This window comes from Gekko japonicus, unplaced genomic scaffold (assembly GCF_001447785.1).
Source record: "Gekko japonicus isolate JY-2015 unplaced genomic scaffold, Gekko_japonicus_V1.1 scaffold109, whole genome shotgun sequence".
Taxonomy (NCBI): domain Eukaryota; kingdom Metazoa; phylum Chordata; class Lepidosauria; order Squamata; family Gekkonidae; genus Gekko; species Gekko japonicus.
This window is the reverse complement of record NW_015164185.1, coordinates 939,794-965,872: the sequence shown is the minus strand read 5'-3', so window position 1 is coordinate 965,872 and position 26,079 is coordinate 939,794. Positions and strand designations below refer to the sequence as shown.

The 26,079-nt window shown below is 42.1% G+C and overlaps 1 protein-coding gene across 1 annotated transcript in view; it reads right to left on the bottom strand.

The window, feature by feature from the left end:
• Positions 1 to 21,808, bottom strand: part of GLRA3 (glycine receptor alpha 3) — a 111,645-nt gene extending 89,837 nt beyond the window's left edge. Inside the window, exon 1 of the mRNA XM_015408142.1 lies at positions 21,738 to 21,808. Coding sequence (XP_015263628.1) covers positions 21,738 to 21,808 — 71 coding nt within the window. The remainder of the gene's footprint in view (positions 1 to 21,737) is intronic.
• Between the last annotated feature and the right edge of the window lie 4,271 nt (positions 21,809 to 26,079).

Genomic DNA, 26,079 nt, shown 5'->3' with positions numbered 1-26,079 from the left:
GGAACAAAGAGCAAACCCCCTGACTCACCCACGGTTGCATCTGATCACGCAGTGGCAGGCTGCCCCTGCAGCTTCAAAGGACTGTGTGATCGCACAACTGCTGGTCAAATTCCTCTGGAGTAAATAGCCTTGCTTCCCCCCCCCCTGTGTTATCTCGCGTTTGTGACTGCCACCTTACTCTACTTGTGTGTTCAAAATTCCCCTGATATTCATATAGGCATTTTGTACATATTGGAAGATCACAGGCTCTGTATAGTGACACACACATTTAAAAGTTTAGATCTGTTCACTACTCCCCTTAGCAGTCAACAATTACATACATCTACTATGAACAGCACAAGGAATGCATTAAGGCATTTTGGACTTACCAAATTTTAAAATACATTAATGTATGTATCTGTTGTTTTTAATGGGTTTTAATATATTTTAACTGTTTGCTTCTGATTGTTTTCTGCTTTGGTGGAAAGGTAGAATTAAAAAAGTTTAAAAAATAAATATATCTGGAGAGAAAAGGAGTCATGTTCTTTTAACACATTATCTTAGTTATATGTTGTTTTTAAATATAGATAGCTAGTCTTGGCTGTGTATGTTGCTTGTCCATAAGTCCCTTCCACATGCTATTTAGTAACGCCCCTGCACATGCTAAGAGACACTCATATTTCTGCTGTCACATGACTTTGAGCCCTGTACTGAGAACCAATCCCAGGCTTGAGAGTTACATGTACCTGAAATCATAAACCTTGTATCCAGCACACACTCGTATATTCCTGATTTTATATTATAAAGATACAAAAATACTTCAAAGACAAGATTAAACATGTCATTCCAAAGTAAAAACATACTATCAACATGAAACCTGTACAAATTGCCATACAACTCCCCCTCCAATCCAGTCAATCTGTCTTTCCTTTCAAGCTCCAAGGGAGATATTCTCTGTTCTTAGCACTATGTCAACAGTTGTAGGATGGATTCTGACACTGCAAACAACATATCCTTACAGGGACGGAGTCCTGGCTCACCACCCTGATTCTAATGTTTGTGTACAAAATGACTGATTGTATAGATTTTTCTCTGCAGGCAGGCATTTGTACCTCAGCCTTTGTAACCAAAAAGAAGGATCAGAAATCAGTAACTCCAAATTCTCTCCATAAACAAATATACAAGGCCACCTTACACATGTCAAAACACTACAAGTATATATAACGAGAAACGCTAGAAAAACAAGGCATTAACCTAACTTGGTGGCAAAATATGCAATTGAAAACAAGCTATGATAAAGACAAAAAGAAAGGATTCTATCATGAAAAGAATGATCTGGATAAGTTATGGCTATCCACAAATGATAAATTAATACAAAACATGTACAAGTTGTTTTTGATAAACTACGAGTTAGATGAGGAAGTCAAAAGTACCATGATTTCCTGGATGCAAGATTTTGGTTACGTTATAGAAAATTGGTCAAAAACGTGGACAGCTGCAAAATATTTAAGATCTATTCCATATAAGGAAAATGTGTTTAAAATGCTTCATAGGTGGCACTGGTCACCTGATAAATTAGCGAAGTGTTACCCAAATATGTCTAAGAATTGCTGGAAGTGTAAAAACAATGTAGGTACCTTCTATCATATGTGGTGGAGATGTACCTTGGCCCAACGATTTTGGCATAAGGGACATAAGATGTTGAGTGACATACTTAAAATAGAGGTACCATACCAACCAGAGTTCTTTTTGTTAAATGTAATACCAGAGAAATACAAAAAAGAAGAAAAATACATTATGGAATATATAAATACAGCAGCACGTATCTTATTTGCCAAGAAATGGAAACATGGGGGAATACTGAAAAAAAAAGAATTAATTTCTAAAGTACAGGAAGTGGTTGAGATAGAAAAACTGACTTCATTATTACAGAATAAAGACACAAAAATATTTTATAATAGATGGGAAATGTTTTATAGATGGTTAGATACAATTGCTTAATCTGTTTAGTATGACAATGTGAGGCTCCAGAAGTTGGAAGGATCAGAAATCAGTAACTCCAAATTCTCCCCATAAACAAATATACAAGGCCACCTTATACATGTCAAAACACTACAAGTATATATTAAAGGGATTACTTCTGCAGCATATAAAGATATGTGTAATAAAAGAGCAGAATGAGGTATTATAGCTGCTAGTCTGTAGGACAGAAGTAAATGCTAGCTGCCACAACTCCCTAGGGTTTATGCATCATAGAGGGGCTTCTCTTTCCTTTTAGGGTGTATTACCTGGTTTTGAGTGTTAAGCACTGTGTATAATATATTTACTTAGTGGGAGGAACATTGGCATCGACCTTTAAAGGGAAGAGGTATTTCCTGCCCACCTAAGAAACCCTTGGTAAGAAACCAACTGCAGTACACAGTGACAGACTCTCTATTTGGCTAAAGGAAAAGGATTTGACACAGATATCATGAAAAAGTGGATGATTGGGCACCAGGAAGCCTAAATAGCCCAAACTAGCTGGAGCTTGTTAAAGCTTGAAAGCTAAGCAGGGTCAGTATTTGGATAGGAGACCACCAAAGAAGACTAGAGTTGCTACTCAGAAGCTGAGTTCAGACTGGAAGTTTGGCCTGATATAGGGATGTTTCACAAATGGATTAAAGGAGCCAGTTCACACAGCCACAGCTGTCAGGCATTCCCCAGCTGTACTCAACCCATCCTATGACGATTCCCTACCATGTTTAAAAAGTACCAGGTGAAAGTGGTAGCAAACCCTGGAGAGTGCATTGATCCCACTTCCCGGAAGTGTGCACGCTAAAAGCCACAAACAAGCCGCATTGCTGTGCCGATGCTCCTATGAGCATAGACACATATCACCAGAGTGAAAAAAACAAGCCACTTACAGCCATGCCTCCGCCAGGGGCAGGTCAACAGTGCGAACACTCCCTTGCGCTTCCTCCCCAGTATGCTCCCACATCCGTAGGTGCAGTGCGACTGGGAATCCCCGGCACAACTTGGTCCGGGTCTTTTTGCCCCACCTCCCTCGTGCTTCATACTGCCAGTCTGTCCTCAGCCAGAGAAAGGCAATGGCAATCCACCTCTGCCAATCTCTTGCCTTGTAAACCTTATGAGATGCGAACTTCATAGGATCACCATGAGCTGATTGTAACTTGGTAGCACTTAATTACAATTAAATATATTGTGATGTTACTTGTCTCTCCAAGGACATTAAAATGGAGGAAAAGCCGAGTATGATAAATGCACAAAACTAAAGCATCAAGATTCTTTATCTTATATTGTAATCAGAAGCTCACATTTGCACTAGGCAATGAAAGCTTTGTTAAGAGCACTGTAAGTCACCTCACTTTACTGTACCATTGGCAAGTGAAGGGGTAAGTAGAAATACAGCTAGAAGCAAATTACTTTTTTTGATAGAAAAACAAACCTTAGTAAGGAACTTACAAGGAATTAATGAGACATATTTTGCTTCTGGATAATTTGCTGTGAAAAATTGCCCAGTTACATGACATGTGATCTTTGCAAAACAAGGCTTTGTTTAATGAGTGGATGCCCAAGTGAAGATGCGATGCTCTCATCTTCCCTTGTTAAAATTATGGCTCTCGTTTATATTATGGACATTGTGTACATGCAGGAAGAATGGAATTATGATCCTTCTTGTACTGCATGGGGAAACTTCCAGTCTGACTTTGGGGCAGCAATCAAAAAAGCCAAGGAACAGCCTGAAGCACAAAGGGGGACATAGAACAAGTTTGGGGAACTGAGAGCAGGTATTTATCAAAATTAACCTCAGCTGGGTGAATTATAAAGAGAGATCTTCTGCTCAGTAGGTCCCATGCTGTCAACGGCTTTTTATATAACAAATGATATTTCTTAATAGTCCATTGATCCTGAGTGCAAAGATATGAAGATCATGTCTATGATTTTTTTTAAAAAAAAGAGATTATAGAGTTTTGTTAACTGTTGTTAAGTTATACACATCTTAAGAGGAAGAACATCCCAAAGGATCTGCCAGTTATAAAAGGTTTTTTTCTTAAATCGAGGAAATAAAAGATAATTAATAATAATAAATCATGCTGTATAAAGCTACAATTTTTTCTTGGTATTTATCAAAATTAACCTCAGCTGGGTGAATTATAAGGCTACTAACAAGTCATTCAAGGCAGCTACAATCGATCCTTGGGTTGGATCCCACAGAAGTGTTTTGCTAATGATGGCACTTTCCTTCAGTGCAAGTTACCTTCCTCTGACACAAGAGCCTCCTGTATCAGGCAAAGGTGCCTTGTGCCAAAGGAGAACACAACTGTTCATGGAGCAGGTTCATGTGGTCCATCACATTATTTGTTACTTGGACCTTTTTGTTGATTCATTGAATTTATTCTGTAGAGTCAAGCACAGTGTCTTAGGTCAATTGCATCTAGCTGGAAGGTGGGAAGGTCCCCCCCCCCTTTAAGCAAGATAGACATTTGGAGGAGAACTGAAATATACATAGTGTTTACTTTATCAAGCCTAAGCTTACATTACAGCATAAGACCATGAAATATGGAGCAACTCTATGCAGAGTGACATTTCCTCTTGTACCAGTGGTTTGAGAGTATTGGAGCTTTCCCCTCTGCTACCTGCTTGAGAGAGCGGTGGATGAACAACTCCAAATTTTCCTGGAGAACACTTCCATCCTTGATCCAGTCCAGCTTCTGCCGTGTCCATGGGATGGAGACAGCTGTGGTCACCCTTACAGATTACCTCCGTAGGCAGCTGAACCAGGGTGGGTCAGTGTTGCTGTTGCTATTAGATCTAATGGCAATGTTTAACACAGTCAACTATGATCTGTTGGCCCACCGCCTCCTTTCTCCATGGTCAGGGACAGAGGGTGGCGCTTGGTGAGAGGGTCTCCCTGCAATACCCATTTGAATGTGGAGTACCGCAAGGTCTGATCCTCTTCCCAATATTATTCAACATCTATATGCGCCTCCTTGACTAGTTAGTCAGGAGTTATGGGCTGGGTTGTCATCAAATATACTGATGACACCCAGCTCTAACTGTTAATGGACAGCCATCCATCTTCCACCCCTGACATTCCGGTTGAGGCTTTGGATGCTGTGGCTGGATGGTTATGGCAGAGCCAGTTGAAGTTAAATCCATCAAAGATTGAGGTCCTGCACCTGGGTTTGGGGGGGGGGAATGGATGCAGGTATCAGACTCTCCATGCTGGAAGGGGTGCCTTTGGTGCTGACCCAGAAAGTGAGGAGCCTGGGAGTAACACTGGATGCCTCCCTTTCTATGGACGCCCAAGTTACTGCAGTCACCAGATCTGCATTTTTCCATCTTAGGCAGATTAAGTTACTGAAACCCTATCTCTCCCCCTAGGACTTAGCTACAGTGACCTATGCAATGGTCACTTCCAGGCTTGATTACTGCAATTTGCTCTACGTAGGCTTACCCTTGAGGCTGACCTGGAAATTACAGCTGGTACAAAATGCGGCGGTGTGCCTGCTGACGTCGACACCTATGTGGGCTCACATTTGGCAGGTGCTTTGCCAGCTGCATTGGTTGCTGGTTGACTTCCAGATTCGCTTCGAGATGTTGGTAATAACCTTTAAAGCTTTACATGGCCTGAGATCAACATATCTGAGGAACCGACTCTTCTCTTTTACACCCTGAAGAGCGTTATGCTCTATGGACCAACATCTCCTGGTTGTCCCTGGTCCAAAGGACATCCATCTTGCCTTGACCAAGGCCAGGGCTTTTCCTGCCCTGGCCCCTGCCTGGTGGAACATGCTCCCTGTTGAGATCAGGGCCCTGTGGGATCTTCTTCAATTCCACAAGGCCTGCAAGACGGAGCTGTTCTGCCAGGCTTTTGCCTGAGGCAGTGAGTGTCCATGTATGGCCTCCCTGAGGTTACTGTCACCCACCTACCAAGCCCAACAATATGCTAGGCAACCTCTCACAGCCAGTTGACTTTGCTGAACTGTGATAACTGTTTTTAATATCTATTATTTTATTTTATTTTTAATTTTAACTGTATTTATCGTATTATTAACCTGATGTAACCCACCCTGGGGATGGGCAGGCTATAAATATAAATAATAAATAAATAAATAATAACTTCGTTTCACAGTATTATGCAAAAATGACTAGACCTGATGATCCCTCCTAAGGGCATGGAAATGTCCCTGAGATTTCAGACTGAAAAAAAGGACTCCACAGGTAGTCATGTTGCTGCCAAGTCCCACAGAACTGGTAGGTATGTTTGAGGTTTTAGAATGGATTTCTCTCAGCTTCAGTGTGTCCCATACATGACATACCAATCTGCTCCATCCAAGAAGCTTTTGCAAAAGCTATAATTCACCCCACACATGGTATTCTTAAAGAATATTTGAGGAAGGATTAATTCTGCAAGAATTGCATTGGCTACTACTCGTATCATACAAATGGAACTCAGGGGACTGGTTCTCTCAGTGTCTCTCTTTCTCTCCCAAAGCGAGCAACTATGTAGGAGATTAAGGAGATGTTTAGAATCTTCTCTGTAATGGTTCCAATACTCTGGAACCATTTGTAAGGAAAAATGGTTCCTTGCTTTTGCTCTGTGTAACAAAATCTTTGGTTCAGGCTGCAAGAGTCCAACAGAAATCTTTCCAGAGATGGTTAGAGACAGAGCCAGCAAGATAACTTGCAGCTGTGGGTGCTAGGGAGTACCACTTTACTCGGGTCTTTCAATTAGCACATTCCAAACAACTGACTGTGGGACTTACACCTGTGGGAAAGAGGCAATGCTTAACTGCAGTATAGTTTCATTTCTTTCCCTCTTTGGTCCATCACCTTATACATCACATGGTTAGCAACACAGAGAGAGTTACATCACCTCTCAGGTTTCTGATTGGCTTACCAGGCCTGAGTAGGGTTGCCATGTCCCTATCTTTTGGTGGCGGGGGGCTCCTGGCTACTTTCTGGGATCTGCAGGCACGTGCACATAATGTGCATGCCACAATGACATCACCCAGAAGTGACATCATTGTGCTAGACATGTCATAGGGGGACACTCTAGCATTTGGTAAAAAACTCAGTGGTCACCATAGAGTTTTTTTGCTGAACACTAGAGCCCCCATGACATGCCCCCATGACATGCCCAGCACGATGACATCACCTCCAGGTGACATCATTGCATTGGGCATGTTGGGAACTGTGGAGCTCTTCGGGGGCAGGGCTTCCCTGCTGGCCAGCCAGCTGGCGGGCAAATTAGAGGGCTCAAAATTGGGGGGAAACCCACCCCTATTGGGGGGATGGCAACCCTAGGTTTGAGGTCAATCAGAGACCCTATCCATAAATTTCAATAGCATTTGCCATAAAGCAGCTCAGTAACTACTTGGCATGAAAGTATGTCAGTGGTTGCCCAGCTCAGCTTATGTTCATGGAATCCATCTTTAATTGCTTTCTCATGAGGGCTATACCCTTGGGTATCTCTGCAAGAGACAGCCACTTTGGATTGCTGAAACCAAATGCCTGAGATGAACCAACATTGGGTAACTTGGAACCTAGCTCTATGTATTAGCTATGCTGATATGCCTATAATTATTTGTTTTACATCCTTTGCAGTGTTGCCTTTTTTTTTTGCACCTTGTTGTGGATTTCTGCCTTCACTGCCTTCACTGACCTCAAAGCCTTCTTCCAGAAGCGATGGCATTTGACCACCTACCGGATAACTGATTTTGTTTGGAGCCTAGCCATGTCAACCCCAAGGCAGTCCTCGTTCCCAGCCCTGGGCCACAAAACTCAAAGGCTGAGCCTAAGGACCTCTTGACCCCAAAGGGGAAGGTGCCATATGGTGCCCACCAGATCCATTATCCCTTCTGTCCTCACTAGCCTGCCAAGTGACTAATTCTATTTAACAGACTCACCACCTCCTTCCTTTCCTCACTTACTGCCAACAGTACATGGCAAAAACACTTCCCTTTTCAGCCAATCAAAGGAGGGGTGAAAAATTCCTATCCAGCTCCCCAAAAGGCAACCAGCCAAAGCCTGCATTGCATACAAGGTGAAAGAGTGGGCTAGTCATGTTGTACAAAGAGAAGGAGGCAGGGATGGAGCTGCCTTAAAAATCCTGCTGGCTCCACCCCTGCATCAGGATGCCAGGAGCATCGAACATCTCTCCAGCCTCCTCATCTTTCTGGGGAGGCAAAGGGGCTCCCCATGACACCCTGTTTGAGACTCCATGGCAGCAAGGAGCCGGATTGTTGGCAAAAGGAAAGCTTTAAATTTCTATCTCTGTCCTATCCCCAGTTGTCAGGACTCTAGCTGTTGGACAACGCCTTGTGTTTTTTTACCACCTTTCTAGTTTCTGCAGATCTGTCTGCCTGCCACTATATGCAAAAAAGCATTTGCCTCTGTCCCCCAGTAGGGAACATGACCTGACTGCCTGTCACATGTGATGGAGGCTGTTGTAACTTAAGCATCTCCTGGTTGAACCACCACCTCTATGAAGGAAAGATTTCCATGGGGGATGGAAATGGGGGGCAATGTCTTTGCCTCTATCCCTCCCAGCTCCCCCACTGCCTGCCAATGTGTGCCTCCAGCCTCCTCATCCTTCTGGGGAGGAAAAGGGGCTCCCCATGACACCCTCTTTGAGACTCCATGGCAGCAAGGAGCCAGATTGTTGGCAGGAGGAAAGCTTTAAATTTCTATCTCTGTCCTATCCCCGGTTGTCAGGACTCCAGCTGTTGGACAAAGTCTTTTTTTTAACCACCTTTCTAGTTTCTGCAGATCTGTCTGCCTGCCACTATATGCAAAAAAGCATTTGTCTCTGTCCCCCGGTAGGGAACATGACCTGACTGCCTGTCATATGTGATGGAGGCCGTTGTAACTTCAGCATCTCCTGGTTGAACCACCACCTATATGAAGGAAAGATTTCCATAGGGGATGGAAATGAGGGGCAATGTCTTTACCTCTATCCCTCTCAGCTCCCCCACTGCCTGCCAATGTGTGCAAAAAAAACCCTTTGCCTCTGATTAGCAGGCACAGACACTGAAAAGAAAATATCCCCCACTCAGGCCCTAGATTACATAAAATGAGAAAGTCATCACAAAGCCAGTGAGACAGTGCAAAAAAGGTTGGAAAGTGGAAATGATGTTCAATTGGGATGATCCTATTTGGCAGGAAGATCAGCTAACTGTTACTAAAGATCAGATAACTCTTCTGATTGGACATTGTCCCTGTCAGGCATTGTCCCTGTCATTGTCCTTATATCTGCTAAGTCACACTCTCCTTTCACTGTCTTTCCTGCAGCCAAGATCTGGTGTGGGTCAGATCTTTATTAGTAGAGTTCCAACTGCATATTTGATGGATGTAACCCCACCCATTCTCCAAAGAGCCCAGGGTGTCTTATAGGACTTGCCCCTTACAAACACATTTTATTCTCATAACAAACCTGTAAGGTAAATTAAGCTGAGAGATGGTGACTGGCCCAAAGTCAGAGAGCTTCAAGGCAGAAGAGGGATTTGAATCCCGGCACCTCCACCCACCATCCTAGTCCAATTCTGGAAACACTACACCACACTGACTCTCATGCTCCTGTCAAAGATCCTAGGTGTGCCTGAATGACAAGGGTTTTTGAAATGTATTTACATTATTTACAGTTCGCCTTTTTCACTGGGACTCAAGACAGATTACACAGACTGAGTCAATATAATCAACAGGATGAGACATTTAATAAACTATGAAATACGATTTGAGCTGTAGAACCAACCAGAAATCTAAAAAAACCCCAGAATGGAGCAAAGCATAGGTGTTAACATTACACATAAAATGATACAAGGACATGTAATATGATCCAATTTACAGCAAACTGTACACAGTAGTATAGACCAGAGTTCCTAATAATTTGTCCAATAACTTTGTGGATCATTTTTACAGGGCTATACTATTGCCTACATAGAAAAGAGGACGAGGAGGAGAAGATTGGAATTATACCCCTCCCTTTGCTCAGAGTCTCAGAGTGGCTTACAAACTCCTTTCCCTTCCCCTCCCCACAACAGACACCCTGTGAGGTAGGTGGGGATGAGAGAGCTCTTTCAAGAACTGCTCTTTCAAGAACAGCTCTGACAGAACTATGGCTTGCCCAAGGTCATCTAGCAGCTGCAAGTGGAGGAGTGGGGAATCAAACCCAGTTCTCCCAGATTAGTGTCCATGCACTTAACCACTTGACCAAACTGGCCCTCTTGAATAATTCAGTTTTGCATAGTTTGCAGAAAACTGTGACTGTGGGAGCCTTTGTGACCTCTTCAGGCAGACTATTCTACAAGGTGGGGGCCACCGTGGAGAAGGCATGAGTATGGGCACTTGTTGATTTTGCTCATTGCTGGTTGGCGCTTGTGGAACGCCCTGTTCAGATGACCAAAGCTGTCATGGTGGTGCATACCATGTGGATGGTCCATGTGAAAACAGAGGTTCAAGCTCTTTTGTAGGTTGTTACAATTTCCTGGAAGAGTGGAAGGTCCAGCTATGCTATTTGCTGAAAATGCAAATTATCTAAATGATTTTACAAGCTTATTCATAACAATTCCTCCTCCTTTGCCACTTTTAACTCCTATACATTTTATTGAAGGACTTTGTAAGAAACAGCAGTGTAGAAAAACATCTACAGTTGAGATGGCTGTAATTGGGTGCTCCAATCGACTGCCCAAGCTTTGCATGCTGTGCTACATCTTATGTAAACATGTCAAAATGTTTTCACATGAGTAGAGAATTTTTTCCAGAATAGATATTAAGTTATAGGAGAGTGAAGGATAGCCTGGAGCTATTGCTCCCCTATGAACATTAATTTAAACTAGCACGTCTCTAAAACAGTAAAAAAAAAAAGGTAAAAAATTAGGGGTGTATAAAACAAATGTGTCCTATAATCAAGTTGATGAAAGTATTTGCAAGATCTTTAGCTACAGCACTGGCCTAAAAGTGCAGTCCCATGCCATCATGCTTATTAATATATTCAAGACATTTGGATAGTCATATGTTCAGATAAACTGAAGTGCTGTTTGAGCTTTTGTTGATGTGATGTTTGACAACCAGCAGAGTCACCCTCATCTGCCCATCCTTTGTGAGCAGTGGCTTCTCCAACTGTACACACAGCTCTTCTGTCATAAATATACCTCCATTCATTTCAAATGAAGCAACAGCTCTCTTGAATACAAAGGGATGCCAATGCAGAGTTGCCCACTTAACCTAAAGTGAATGACAAAGGTTTTATAGCACAACAGGGCTTTGGATCATTGCAGATAAGTTGGGAAATAGGATAGCCCTAATTTAGTCAATGTAGGTTCTCTTTTTAAACCAGGTGTAAGGGGTAGGAGTGGAAGTTGCTGCTGCTGGGAGAAAGGGACAGCTGTCCAGCCTGAGATGGTGTGAACCTTTCCATGCAGTGTCAAGGGTGGGGCAGAGGAATCTTATTTAGGAGGCCAGCATTTGTTCAATGGAAGGAGTTTTCTTTTTAAACCATCTACTTAGCCCTTAAGCTGGATCTTTCATGAAAGTAAATACAGCAACACGGGACGAGATTATTTTCAGGGGGTTTAACACAGCAATATTATTCCTGATAAGAATGACTGTGACTAACACTGTGGAATATCCCACATATGTAGAATTTCAGTGTACAGAAGTCCTACGGAGTATGAAATGTTTGTGAGTTCCACTGGTCAAAAAGACAGGAAGAGAGACTGGGCAAAATTTAAATCTCAGACAATTCCTCCCTCTTCACCACTCCCACAAGCTTTTTCTCCATGATTGTCCCCCAACCTCTAGGTGTTTCTTTTTGGGGTCACAGGGGCTGTTGGGCAAAGGGGAAGAGGAAGGAAAATCTTCCTTAAGCACTTTGCACCCATAGTCTGTTGGGTACAGTCTCTGTTTTGTAATGGTATACTGCCACTTACTTACTGCCTGATCTATCATATTGCATTATGTAATCAAATGAACAATTTATAAACATGTTTTCCGAGACTCAACCCCAGACCAGACCATGCAATCCTAATGCAGTCATCATAGCTGCTTTCTGCACCCAGGGTAGTTGCCAGCCTCCAGGTGGGGCCTGGAGATCTCCTACTTTTACAACTGATCTTCAGCTGACAGAGGTGAGCTCCCTTGGAGAAAATGACTTGCTTTGAAGGGTGGACTCTATGGCATTGGACCATACTGAGGCCCCTCCTCTCCCCAAACCCTGCTCTCTCCTGGATCCACCCCCAAAGTCTCCAGGTATTTTCCAACCCAGACCTGGCAATCCGAAGGGTCTTCAGCTACTCTGAAATGTAGCATACAGGCTACTGTCAGGAATGGAATACAAGGATAGTATAACCTTTGTGCTGAAAGATGTGTGCTGGCTGCTCTTTTATTTTCAGTCACAATTGAAAGCACTAGTTCTTACCTTTAAGGCCCTAAATAGCTTTGGGGCAGTGTACTTGAAGGCCCACCTGCTTCCCTACTGTCAAGCCCACCATGTCAGTTCTTCCTTGCAAACCCTGCTTTTGCTGCCCCACCTGAGTAGGTAAGGTGGGTGGCAATCATACACAGGGCATCTTTCAGTGGTGGCACCTGACCTGTGGAGTGCCCTTCCCCTTAAGGCCCACCTGGAGTTCATTTCTACTTTCTTCTGTGTACCACCAGGACAAATCTTTTCATTTCACCAGACTTTTAATTAAATGGTTGATCTTTCTTCATTTTGTTTACAGGCTGCTTCTAACATGAAGACAATTTTATGAGAATAATATTAGAATGCTAAATGTTTCAGGATTTTTTTTAATGTTCTGGCTGTTTCTTTGATAGGTTGTTGGTTTTTTCAATTTTCGGTTGTTCCATGGTTTTATCATGTTTAACTTTGTAAGTCACATTGGACTTTGGAGAGATGGCATATAAATGTTCTACACAATACTAACAAAATTGGACTGGTTTTGTCTCTGCCAAGCCATGTACAATCATAGAGATCCTTGATTCAATCTTGCATTTCAAATGTAGCTTCTGTGGTTCTCATGGTACTGCTCTGAGGAGAAAAGAGGGCTGAGATCTCCGTGGGGCACTCACAGCTTGCTGGGTGCTTTGAAAGGGGCTGTCTGGCAGTTTGGCAAATGGTGGGTGCCAGTGAGGAAGTAGGGGAGGGCTTGGGGGCTCTACCAAAAAAAAAAAAGCTAAATCACAGTGGTGCTCCTCTGGTAACCAAATTTTGAGAACAGCTGGACTAGTTAATTTTATTTGCATTATAATTGTTTCCCCTCCCAGGTCACCCCCTTTTTTATAGTTTTAAGTAAATTGCTACTTTTCCAGAATTCACTCTCTGTCTCCTGAGTTCTCTTAGGCAGCTGGTTTCCTAGCCACAAAACTGTGAGCTTTACTATCCCCTAAAGGACAGTGCCTCTCTTTCTGCTGATGCCGACAATGTGAAAATCCCGCTTTCCATTCCTATGTGTACCACATGAGAGTGCAACATTAAAAAGTTAATGGTTCCTAACTGAATAACTCAAACTGTTTTGAATGACTGTGCTGCACTAAAAACAATATCATATTACTGACCCTAAATTAGTAGTAGTTAAGAGCAGTGGGCTCTAATCTGGAGGGCCAGATTTGATTCCCCACTCCTCTACGTGCAGCCAGCTGGGTGACATTGGGCCAGTCACAGTTCTATCAGAACTGTTCTCTCAAGAGCAGTTCTCTCAGCCCCACCTACCTCACAGGGAGTCTGTTGTGGGGAGAGGAAGGGAAGGAGACTGTAAGTGGCTCTGAGAGTCCAAGTGAAGGTGGGGTATAAATCCAATTCTTCTTCTTCTTCTTCTTCTTCTTCTTCTTCTTCTTCTTCTTCTTCTTCTTCTTCTTCTTCTTCTTCTTCTTCTTCTTCTTCTTCTTCTTCCCCAGTTCATTTTGTGCTATGTTTCTCACACTCAGTGAGCTCACTGAATGATCTATAAGATCTCTTAAAAATGTATGGATTTTACTTATCTGAAAACGTAATAAAGGCCCCATCATTGTTTAGCTGGGCTCAGTAACATTTTCCATCCCCACAGGCATGATTCTACACAGCACATATAATCTAACAGCATGTCTAGGGTTGCCAATTCCAGGAGGGGAAATTCCCGGAGATTTGGGAATGGAACTTGGGGAGGATGGAGTGATGGCAGGGATCATAAGGATATGATACCATGGAGTCTACAGTCCAAAACTTCCATTTTCTCCAGGCAAAATGATCTCTTTAGTCTGGGGATGCTGTAAATCCAGAAGAACTCTAGGCCCCATCTGGAATTCTGCAACCCTAGGTCCTTCCCAATGGCAGCTCTATAGGGGCTCATGACCTAGCAGGAGTGACTTCACAGCTTACCTGAAGGGCCCAACACATGGGTTGAAGACCATTGGTGCATATGACGCCTCTCTGCACTAATTTTATGGCTAGATGGGATGGCTAAATGTTTGAATTAACTTTGTCATATTTAGGTATTTTACTTAAAGCAATATATTTCCTAGCCATCTACCAAATATATAATTTTATTTACTATGTGAGGGCTTGGAAATATTACTTTGCTTAAGCTTATATAAGACTGGGTAAAGGCTTTCTTTTCTTTCTTCAAAAGTACAATTAATTATTCATAAAGGGACCTGTGAGGCAATCAAAGAGTTATCGGGCAATCAAGGCATGTGACCCCAATATGAATCCTATAATTAAATTAGTCATATTGATGTAGGCCATAGCAGAATTCAGAGTTCAGTTTTGAGCCAAGGTATTTTTCTGTGAGTGTTATTTTCCAAAGCACTTGTATACATAATTCATATCTGTAGCTGGGTTCATAAGTCAGTTTGCCATAGAGAATCTCATTGGAAGAATGTTAATATAAGGAAAGGGATGAGAGAGAGAGAGAGAGAGAGAGAGAGAGAGAGAGAGAGAGAGAGAGAGAGAGAGAATAATTCAACTAAAGTGCAGGAGTTTGTTTTAACTAGAATTTTCAGCTATGCTAATGTTAAAGTGAGGTAAGCTGATTTACAGTATGGTTCTAATGACACTTTTTGGGAGTAAATCCCATCAAGAAAAACAGAGTGGACCTTGAGCTTGTTTGGAGGTTCTAGCAGTGGAGCATAGTTGTCATATACCCTTGACCAAAGAACGGTACACTCCTTCTATCTGGGATGGTTGTCCTCTTTGACCGAGCGGGCAGCTTTGGGAGGGACACACGTGGAGTGGTGAGAGAGGTAGGGGACACCTGTCTAGTCAGACAAATCAACCCTGGAGAGCAGTAGGATGACAGATGTTGCAGCCAGATCACCTTCACATCCAACTGAGTGGGGTTCTGTGTACACCTGCTTACCATTGGTCTCATGGCTACACACGTTGGCTCTGATTGGCACTTTGGGGCTTTAAGTGACTTACTTTGTATGCATTAACAATATTACCTATGTCTTGTTCCTCTATTTGTTGTTCAAATCTTGGAACATGTAAGGAGCCTCTTAGGATGGGAAATGCTTTAACACAGCAAGAAACATAAATAGAAATAGAAACCCAATTACAATTTTAATTTAGTCGTTGTTTCTAAACTACCTTTGCCAACACTCACAATAGTACATCTTTCCAGCTCATGAGAAACTATTTCTTATATAGCTTTTATTATGAGAATGAGGAACAGCAGATATAAATTGGAGCAAAGCAGTTTTGAATTCTCATCTGAACCATACTGATTCTTTTCTATTGGCCAGTTTTCAAAACTCAAGTGGGAAGCTGAAAGTATGAGTTGATTTAAGGGTGTGCAGAATTTATCACATGATACAATCCTGAACTGTGACCTGGGAGAACAGTCATATAACTGCTGAATGATATACTCTGCAAAGATCTGCTTGGTTCGCATTCTTAGCATATCACTTTGGTCAAATGCAGTGGAAAAGAGTAAGAGTCCAGTAGCACCTTAACGACTAACAAAATTCCTGGTAGGGTGTGAGCTTTCATGAGTCACTGCTCACCTCTTCAGATTGGTCAAATGAATTAATGTTATGAGTCAGTACTGGTTTCCATTGTCTCCAGGAGGGTGAAATCAGCTTAAATATTCTGTAAGAGGTGACTGGGTGAGGGTCAATATCCAGAAATGTCATGCACAAGATTTAAAGTTGCATAGACAGTTCTGTTCACTAAACAACCTGGATTTCTTAAGTACAAATGTAATGCGTTTGACTACCTTTTTACATAAGAGATAAAATTGCACTAGCATAAAATAACCCACTATACTAAGAAAAGAAACAATGGCCTTCAAAGGACATACAGTTCTCTTTGGTAAGAGAGAGAGAGAGAGAGAGAGAGAGAGAGAGAGAGGATGATGATGATGATGATGATTGATGATGATGATGATGATGATGATGATGTATTGCATTGGCATGCTTGAATTCAGGGATGCTGAACTGTTGGAGGCTTTCCATAACCTGCCTTGGCACTTTTATGCAAAGACTATGATATGCTTTCCAGGAAAGCTTCTGCTTGGCTCTGAAATCAGTCTGAACTCATACACTAAGGCTTTAATGTAAAAACTAATTTGTTCCAAGGATTACTCCATTCTTTGGAAGAATGTGCAGACCTCTCAGCCACTGACTCTAAAATGAGAAACAGGCCGCTTATGTACTGGTAGGTTTGTTAAAAATAAGGAAGGGGTTATAGCTCAGTGGTGGAGAATACACTTTACATACAGAAGGTCCACAGTTCAGTCCTTGGCATTGATGGTTAAATGGAGATCAGATAGCAAGGTTGGGACAGGCCTTGGTGACACCCTATGAAGATTAGATAGAACTGGGCTATATGGACCATTGGTCTACCTCGGTATAAGGCACTGTGTCACGCACTTAAGGCTTCTGAATGAAACACAATCCACAGTCAAAGACTTGAAATGAAAAATGTTGTTTTAATTATTTCCTGCATGCTTCTCAGGTGTCCATAATTAGAGCCAGAAATGTAACCTGCCAGATCAGTTTGGCTTCTTCTTTTTTCTTTCTGCTTTTGGCACACAAAAATATAACTGCTGGCATCATTCTGGCAGTGAGTGTTTCCCTGCATGTTATACAAGTTCAGTGTGCATAGGCCAGGTGTGCATAGACAACATGCAGCACAGAAATGGGTGAAGAGAGGGTAGCACAGGATGATACATGAGATGATGCATCTATGCACTACCCCAAAGGCCTTGCCTAGTCATCTAGCTGAACCCAATTCTACATGTTTGTTATACCATAATAATGTTTTCTAATGGAATTTAAACTGACAGGCAGGATAGCTGGGCATTCATTGTGCGCTCCTCCAGCTACTTAGATCTACTTAGATTAGTGTATAGAAGGAGAAAATCAATGGAAGTTTAGTACTGAAACAGATTATTGGTAGAGCAATACATAATATATGAAAAGCCACATTCACTTATAAAGTGACAAAAGCCCTAACCAAGAGAAGAAGAAGAAGAAGAGATACCCAAAGGTGTCTCAGAGCGGCTTACAAACTCCTTTCCCTTCCCCTCCACACAAAAGACACCCTGTGAGGTAGGTGGGGCTGAGAGAGCTCTTAACAGAAACTGCTGTTATCAAGAACAGCTCTTATCAGAACTACAGCTTGCCCAAGGTCATCCAGCCAGGTACAAGTGGAGGAGTGGGGAATCAAACCCGGCTCTCCCAGATTAGAGTCTGCGCACTTAACCATTACACCAAACTGGCTCTCGAGACCAACTGTGACCAAAACAATTAGAAGATGAAATTGCGTAACAAATCATGGCAAAAAATATTCTGTACATGTAGAAAGGCAGATTGAACAATGAATTAAAATAGCCAGGGCCTATGCTATGTTTCTCTGGGCCTCATCTTGTGTCAACAGTAAGCATGTACACAGCTATAAGTGGCAGGATTCACATACCTTTTACCATCCAGGAAGCTATTTCAGGTATTACATGGGAAATAGTATGCATCTATAACCAACATTAGTAACATAAGAACTCTTTGTTCTGCCGAGTTAGATTATATTCTCACACTCAAAAACAGCAGTTAGAAAGTTGGCCAATAACTTCCTCTAAATATCTATAATGCAATTCAACATATATGAGACTTTGCTTTAAAAAAACAAACAAACAACATGGGCACAGCAGCAAATAGGGCAGGATCGCGCAGGCCCCAATGGCGCCTGCCCACGGAAACAGCCAGTGCCTATTATCAATGACTGCGGGTTGTTCCCACCTTAGCAGCGCTTGCGTTCACACTCAGGGAACTGGAATCAGCCTGTTCTACACATGGTTTGCTACCACTTTCACCTGGTATCTTTTAAACTTGGGAGGGAAGCAGCACAAGATGGCTTGAGTACGGCTGGGGGATGCCTGACAGATGTGCCTGTGTGAACCCGCCCCTTTAATCCACTACTGAAATGTTTGGCTGCCGGGCCAAACTGCCAGTCTGAACGCGACCAGTATAGTGGATGAGGCAAGAAGCAAAATAAATGTGTGGGGGAGAGAACAGAATGAAAGCCCAGTTCACAGGAGCATTTTATATACAGAGAGGTCACCAGGAGTCAATTTCCCCTTTAACATTTGTGTGCTAAAATAGGATTGTGAATCTGCTTTTATGCAGTAAGGTGGGTGGTCACAAAGACATGTGCAAAATTCTTAGGAGGACTTCATCTTGACATTCCTTTCCTCAGTCAAGAATACATTCCAGTAACAAACCCATCTTCAATTTATCCTACCTTGATTTCTGTCTTACCATTTTCTTAGGGCAATTGTATGCCCCATGAGTTTTCATACATGCTATGTTACTCACAATCTAATTCTATTGTGGTTTTCGTAGTTCTGAGGTTGTACAAACTATTTCTCCTCCTAATTCTTCCCTTGTGTGTCTGTTCTATGTCTTTTATTTATTTCAATGTAGGGTGCCAATTCAGTGTAAATGAAACAGAACAACAATCTTGCTTGTCACATAGAAATGTACTATATAGGACACTAGAGGAGAAAAGGCAGTTCCTGGAGTATGGTACATATGGTACATACATATGTGCTGTCAAGTTGCAGCTGACTTATGGTGACCCTAGCAAAGGGCTTTCAAGGCAAGTGAGAAGCCGAAGTGGTTTGCCATTGCCTTCCTCTACTGAGTTTTCTGACCCTGATTAGCTTCCAAGATCCATATACCATGCCTCTTTCCCGCAGGGTTGGCATACTACCTCTAATACAACATTGGCTTGAATCCAGGGAACAATTTCCCATCTGGAGAAAGTTACACATCAAAACTGTTCTGGTGTAGAAATGGCTGGATGGGAACAGATTCCTCAAGAGAAAAGCAATTCTATAGTTATAAAGTAAATTACTAGAGGCTAAATTTTATCTTCTTTATACCTAACCCTAAAACTCAACACATCTTCCTACCTTGTTTCCCTGCTGCCACACAAGTACAGATCCTGGCAAGAAGAGGTCAGTCTGGTTGTCACATGAGCACCTTTTATTCCTTATTGCCTCGTCCACAAACTGAGACTGTTCTCCCCTCAGTTGGATAGATGAAGCTGAAGAGTGGCATTCATACTTTCCCATTATGGGTACTTTTAATAAACATTTACTGTAGCTTGTGTACGCTTTGGCACATTTGAGAAGTTTTCTCCAAAGATATAAATATTATTCCCCACAAAAATCATCTACAGGTCTTTAACTTCAGAATCAATATTGTATGAACTCATTATGTTATGGGTATATACTGGGCAAATGGAGTCATGTTGGGATCATGTGATCTATAGTATGGCATTTGAATCTGACTAGACAAAACTGTTGTGCCATGATGTTGCTACTATAATTGGGCTGTCCTCAATGGGTGCAGTCCAATGACAATTAGACATACCTGTGCTCCCTTAAAGTCAATGGAATTAAATCAGTTTAGAGAGCAGTTTATTTCAGTTGACTTTTACATATATGCATTCAGAAAAAAATGTACTCGGTCTTAGATTTCTCAGTCATACTTGATTTTAACAGCATAAGGGAATAATTCTAATTAGGTCTACTCAGAAGCAAGTCTCATACTATTCAATGGCACTTACTCCCAGGAAAAAAGATCTTCGTATTGCAGCCTAGGATTTTCTAGTTGAATCAAATGCAAAATGGGATACAGAGACAGGGTTCAGCTCAGCTGTCATCATCTGCCTCCCTGGCTTAGTGTTTCCTCTTCAGAATAACAATTTAGTTATGTGTTCCCTCTTTCTGACCCTTTCTCCTTAGTTATTGCCAGGCTTCTCTGGTTTAGCTAAAGCCTATCCATTTAGCCAGTCTGAGAAAATGGAGTATAATGGTAACATCTTGGATGATGATCAATGGAAGGGGGCACCCCTAAAGATCTTGGTGTAGATTGGGGCCAGTTGCTTGCAGTGCCATTCCAGCATCAGCTAAGGTAGACCTACATGCATCTGGCATAAGTTCTCCAGAAACAACACTTTTTTAATGGATTGTTGTATTACTTCAGCAAGTTTAGAATGTAGATGTTAGTTTCTACATGAATAATTCAGGTGTAAAAGATTTTGCCCTCCTTCAGAGAAGTGTGACTTATGCTATAAGTATGTATCTACCTTGTGGCATTCATATAAAATATACAATATATACAATATGCAAATATACAATACCTAGTGTGCATGTGTGTGTATTAGCTTCTTTCCTGTAACCTTTTATAAGAATATAAATATGTCAATAGTTGCAGTGTCTTGTGCATACATGCAATGCATAATATACAAATAGCGCTTTAAATTGGAACAATAGTGTAATATTTGGTGTACTATCTTTAACAACAGCCAGACCTTAGTTCTTCACAGTGTATTCTCTCTCTTGTAGTCCTCTCCTAAAGTGATGGTTTAGGATTAGCACACCTAATTAGCCTCATAAACAATTTCAAATAAAATTCTTTGAACTGCAATTTTCCCCAAATTACTAAAATGAAACTAAACTGTCTTAAATCCAAATATACTGTCTTAACTGGACTGTGGAAAGTGAGTTTGAGGAAATTCTGGTATGTTGTCAGGCTCAATTTTACATGTAAACAGCAAAATTTCACATGATTGTTTTTGGACATCTAAATATAGGGCAGGAATGTTAAAAGATATGTCTTGCAAAAGAGAGTCAACTTCAATGATGTAATGTATCATCAGGATTTATTTATTTTTTTAAAAAGATGACACTTATTTCTTTTAACAGCCTTGCAATGTTTTTAATGAGGTCAGAAAGCAGAAAGACAGAAGTAATGTTTGAACAGTTGATAACAATATTACGCCATGTAGCTTCTGTAACAAACAAAATCTAGTTCTTTACTTTGCTCTATGGAGCTTGGAGACATTGGTATCAGACACTAATAATTAGTGATTAATTCATTGTCACCTGTTTATTATCGTAATGAAAAATAGCAGTTTTGAGATTATTATTAGTTCTGAAAACGTTAGTTCTAAATTCATACTTTACTCTGCTTTCCATTCACTAATGGCAAGTGGTTCCCAGTGGAATGATTTTAAATAGGGGTGTTTGGTGGAAACAGAAGCATTTTAATGCATCCTAAAACATAAACAACATAAAAAATTGGCACCAGTATGACAGTACTACACTTACACTTCAGTCATGCCCACATAAATCTTATTTTGCTAAATGACATCTGTGGGATGAATAGGGCTGGAAGGGGGACTTCCACTGTTCAGCAACCCTGTGTCCTGTTGATTCCGTTTTGCCATCAAACCAACTAGGGCTCATCAGTGAGATCTAGCAGAGACTCACCTGATCAGCAGGGCAGCTTCCCAAAGATAAAATCCCGAGACAGCTGCACGCAGGTATCTAATCCGTGCCATGGTACTATGAGTATTCACAACCTCCTCCCAAGCGAACGCGTGCGAGTCATGAGGGAATCCAGAGCAAGAAGCTACGGAATGGAGAGCTCCACTGGAGAACTGCTGGAGCGGCGGCTAAGCTTTCAGCACTCTGGAGAGCTCCCCGACAACCTGTAAATCCGGTAAACCGAGGGAGACTTTGTCGGCGGTAGTTTAGTCGCCAACGTCTGAGACTTCGGGCGTTTGGGGGTTGATGTTAGCAACCAGCTCGCCAAGGTTTGTGCAGTGCATTTAAAGAGAGAGGCTAATCCCAGCGGGGAAGACCACACATCAGAGCAGACGAAAAGGAGCGGCGACGAAGACCTACTTTCGGGCTTCCCTCGTTTCCGTCCTTCGTTCTCCGGCCAGACGCCAGCTCGCCACATTCCTGAACACTGGGAATGTCACGGTTCTGGAGGGGAGGGAGCGATAAGGGGGCGGAGACGGAATCAAAGCAGTGGACTTCCCGTAGCCAGTCAGGGGAGCTCCCGGACCGACAGAAGGGAGAAGCAGGGCTGCCTTGCCAAAATAGCAGAAAGACACGCCAAGTGAGCGACTGTGTTTGGACAGGAGCGGGAATTAGCCAGATTGCGCGCGCGGAGGGGGCAGCGATGGGGGGATATCCTCCAGGGATGGATGCTTTGGAACGGGACTGAGGAAAGGCTTTCTGATCTCGCAAAAGAACAAGCGAGGAGAAGAAGAGAATCTCCTAGAATGGGGAAGGGCGTTGGAAGGCAGATGGGTTTAGGTGAAATGGGTTAGTAGTGCAATGGTAGGCAGCGTTATTCCTGTCTCAACCCGTTTGAAAGCACAAGGTTTAGACTGGAGTAACTCTGGATAGGAATACACTGTAAGTTATTCCTTATGTGGAGCTAGTGGTGGGATGCAGCAAATGAAAAGGTCTTGATCTCTTTCCTACCCCCACCCCCCTTTCAAGACCTGTCCTCTTTGTGACACAACTGTATTGAAATATCTAGAGGGACAAAGCCTTCGCCCTGTTGCGAGCAGTCCCATCATGATGATGATGAAGATTATATCCAGCAACAGTGTTGTGAAGCGAATAGGAGATATGTGTGTTTGTGTGAGAGAAAACATCTGGAAATTAATGTGCCAAGTGTATGGGCGAGTAGGTATTGTAAAGGATAGTAAGTGAGTGGTTCTAGATATCAGCAGGAGTGGGAGTAGAATACCAACTACCAGAGAGAGAGGGAGAGAATGTACGTACGTATGTATGTATGTAGTAACTTTCATCCAACTACATCTTCTTTGACAAAACATCAAAATAATCTCCTTGTTTGAGGACCTTCAAAATGTGTGCCAGTTAGTTTCTAGGCTTTATAACCTATCAAATGCTAAAATGGACATGCCAATACAAATGACCTGACCCCTTGTCCTATGCTGTATGTTTTAAATGTTTGCCCACTTGGGGGTGGGGAGAATCAGAATGAATAGAACAGAAACATATCGTTAGTTGAGGGGCTGTGGCTCAGTGGTAGAGCATATGCTTGGCATGCAGAAGGTCCCAAGCTCAATCCCTGGCATCTCCAGCAAAAAAAAAAAAAAACAGATCAGGAAGGAGGGGATGTGAAAGATCTCTTCCTGAGACCCTGGAGAGCCACTGCCAGTCTGAGTAGACAGTACTGACTTTGATGGACCAAGGGTCTGATTCAGTATAAGCCAGTTTCATGTGTTCATATGTTCAGATGATACTGAAATGCATCTCATTAAATTACCTATTTTGCTATTTTAGCTATGTCAACATGTTTAGAGTAATAGGCACATAAACTTAAAATCACAGTGAAACAGAACCATTTCTAGAATCAGTTTTGGTGAACCTATGCTGTATTAAATGTGCAAGGAAAGGCAGGGGACACTTCATGCCTGAGTGTTATTGTGTTAAAAACAAGCCTTTACAAAATACTTGCATGCATAATGCTTGTTTACTGATTTGTACATTCTCACAACTAATTTATCCTGCTTTCCTCAGGATTGAAGGCAGATGCATTTTTCTTTTCAGTGTCTTAATTAAAAGTACTATCAGGAGATTTTAAGAATAAATAAGCTATATTTCTCATTAGCAGACTCAAGCTTTATGTATGCATTATTCAGAAGGGTAACAATCTTACCAAGGAAATAATCTGTTAAGTAGAAATTTATTTCATTGTTGACTTAATTAGTGACATTTTGTGCATCTGAGTATCAATTGTTTTAAAATTTTCAGAAAAAAGGGAGGGTATATAGAGGGATTAAGAATAGTGGTGAGTGAAGATTACATTAGTATATTAATCTTTTGTTAGCATTAATACATTCTGTAGCTTCATCCGTGGATGGACGATCTTCTTTCTTCTTTACCTGTCAAAAATAAAAGGGTTAGTTATATTAGTTATATTAGTAATGTCCTTTTGGGTTATTGTTAGTATTGTCCTTTAAGGCACTTTCAAAAGTTCTTCAGATGTTGGGGCGTTTGCCTTTTTTATCTCTCAGGTTATAGGAAACACCTCCTACCGCTCCTCTTTCCTCCTGTTCCTTGTCTCCTCCCTCTGGGTCGCTGTCTTCTTCGCTACTAAAAACTTTCAATTTAGCAAGTTCTGCCTCATCCTCTGAACTGGCGTGTCTCTTCAAAAAGTCTTGAGCTTTGAAAATGGAGTCTATCTTTTCTCTTTTCTCTTTAAATTTAAAGACCAGTCCTTCTGGAATCAACCACCTGTAATTAATTTGATGATTTTGCAAGAACATGGTCAATATGCCTTCCATTTCTGACGAATTTCAAATGGTACATCTTTTAAAATCCTTATAGCCTGTTCTCCAATCTTCAAGGGCGTTGCTGATGTCGCTTTTAGAATTTGATCTCTGATGTGCTGTTTGGTAAATTTGACAACCACTTCAGCCGGCAGATTATTTTTCTTTGTAAAGTTGGAATAGGCTCTATAAACCAAATCCATCTCTTCGCTTAACTTATCCGCTTCGCTGCCCGTCAATGGCGCCAACGCTTCCGCTAACATGCTTCTGAGATCTTCCTTCTCGACCTCCTGGATTCCTTGAAATCGGAGAGTCAAATTTGATTTTTCCATTTGTAGCATCAGTAACTTGTTATCTTGCACTTCTTGTTTCTTTTCCATTTTGCTGACCTTCTTCTTGATTTTTTGTGTATCTTCTGTTGATACCAGACATTTCTTTGCAATCTCCTCCATTTTCTTGGCTGTGTCTGTCAATTGTGTCTGTTGACTGCTGAGAACACTTTCCATGCTCACTAATGATTGGCTGATTTTCTGCATTTGGTCCAGCAGAGGGCACAGCATCTCTCTTTCTTGCTGAGTGACAGCCGTCTCAGAAAGGTGGGGACCAGGACCGGAAGTTACGCCCTGCCTCTTTGCTTGCTTCTCCTTCTCCTTGTCTCTTTTTGGCCCCAATATTTTGGCTTTTTGTTTACTTTTTAAAAGTCCATGCCACGCGGCTTGGGAATGAATCCCTCTTCTTCACTTTAACAAATTCTCCCAAAGGTAACTTTACTGCTTTTAATTTTCACTCCCCCCTTCTTCTCGCACTCAAACCAGTCCCGTTTTATTGGGGGGGCCTGCCCGCCCACCTCCCTACACTTTCTCCAGGGGGGGGGGAAAGGAAAGGCTTTTAAGATTTTTTCGATTATCCACTCACAGTTTTCAGCATTTTTTCTGTCTCTTGTAATCATTTCATCGCTCCATCACTCCAGTGGGTCCGGTGGTGTGGCTAGTCCCGTCAGGGCACAATGTGGCGGGGCCTCTGGGGCATGGGGAAAGCCTCAATTTCCCAACCATTAGGTCGACAAAGAGGCAGCTCCCCAGTGCGCCCCCTGGTCCAGAGTCTTTAAACTAAGGCTCCTAGGTTCTCCACTCAAGCAGAGTCCCCCCCAACTGCGCATGGGCGAATCGCCTCCGGGAGAGTCCCGAGAGTGCGGCCGCCATTCGCCTCGCCATGGCCAGAAGTGGATTCTGTGTATCTAAAAGTCCAATTATTTTTCCAACATGTCAACTGTCAGGTGGATTTCTGACATCAAGATTATGATGCTTCAAACATGGAATTGTACAGACCTAGGAGGAAAGGGATGGTGGAGTTAATGGGTAGCCAGCATCTCTTGCAATGTTTAGCATGATATCATAGGCTGTAAAACTTGTAGGTAAAGCTCAAAAAGAGTATCAACATGATTGTAAAATGAAATAAGGCAGCAAGGATTCATCTGATTTAATGTAGTTTTATATTTTGTGTAAATAAAATGT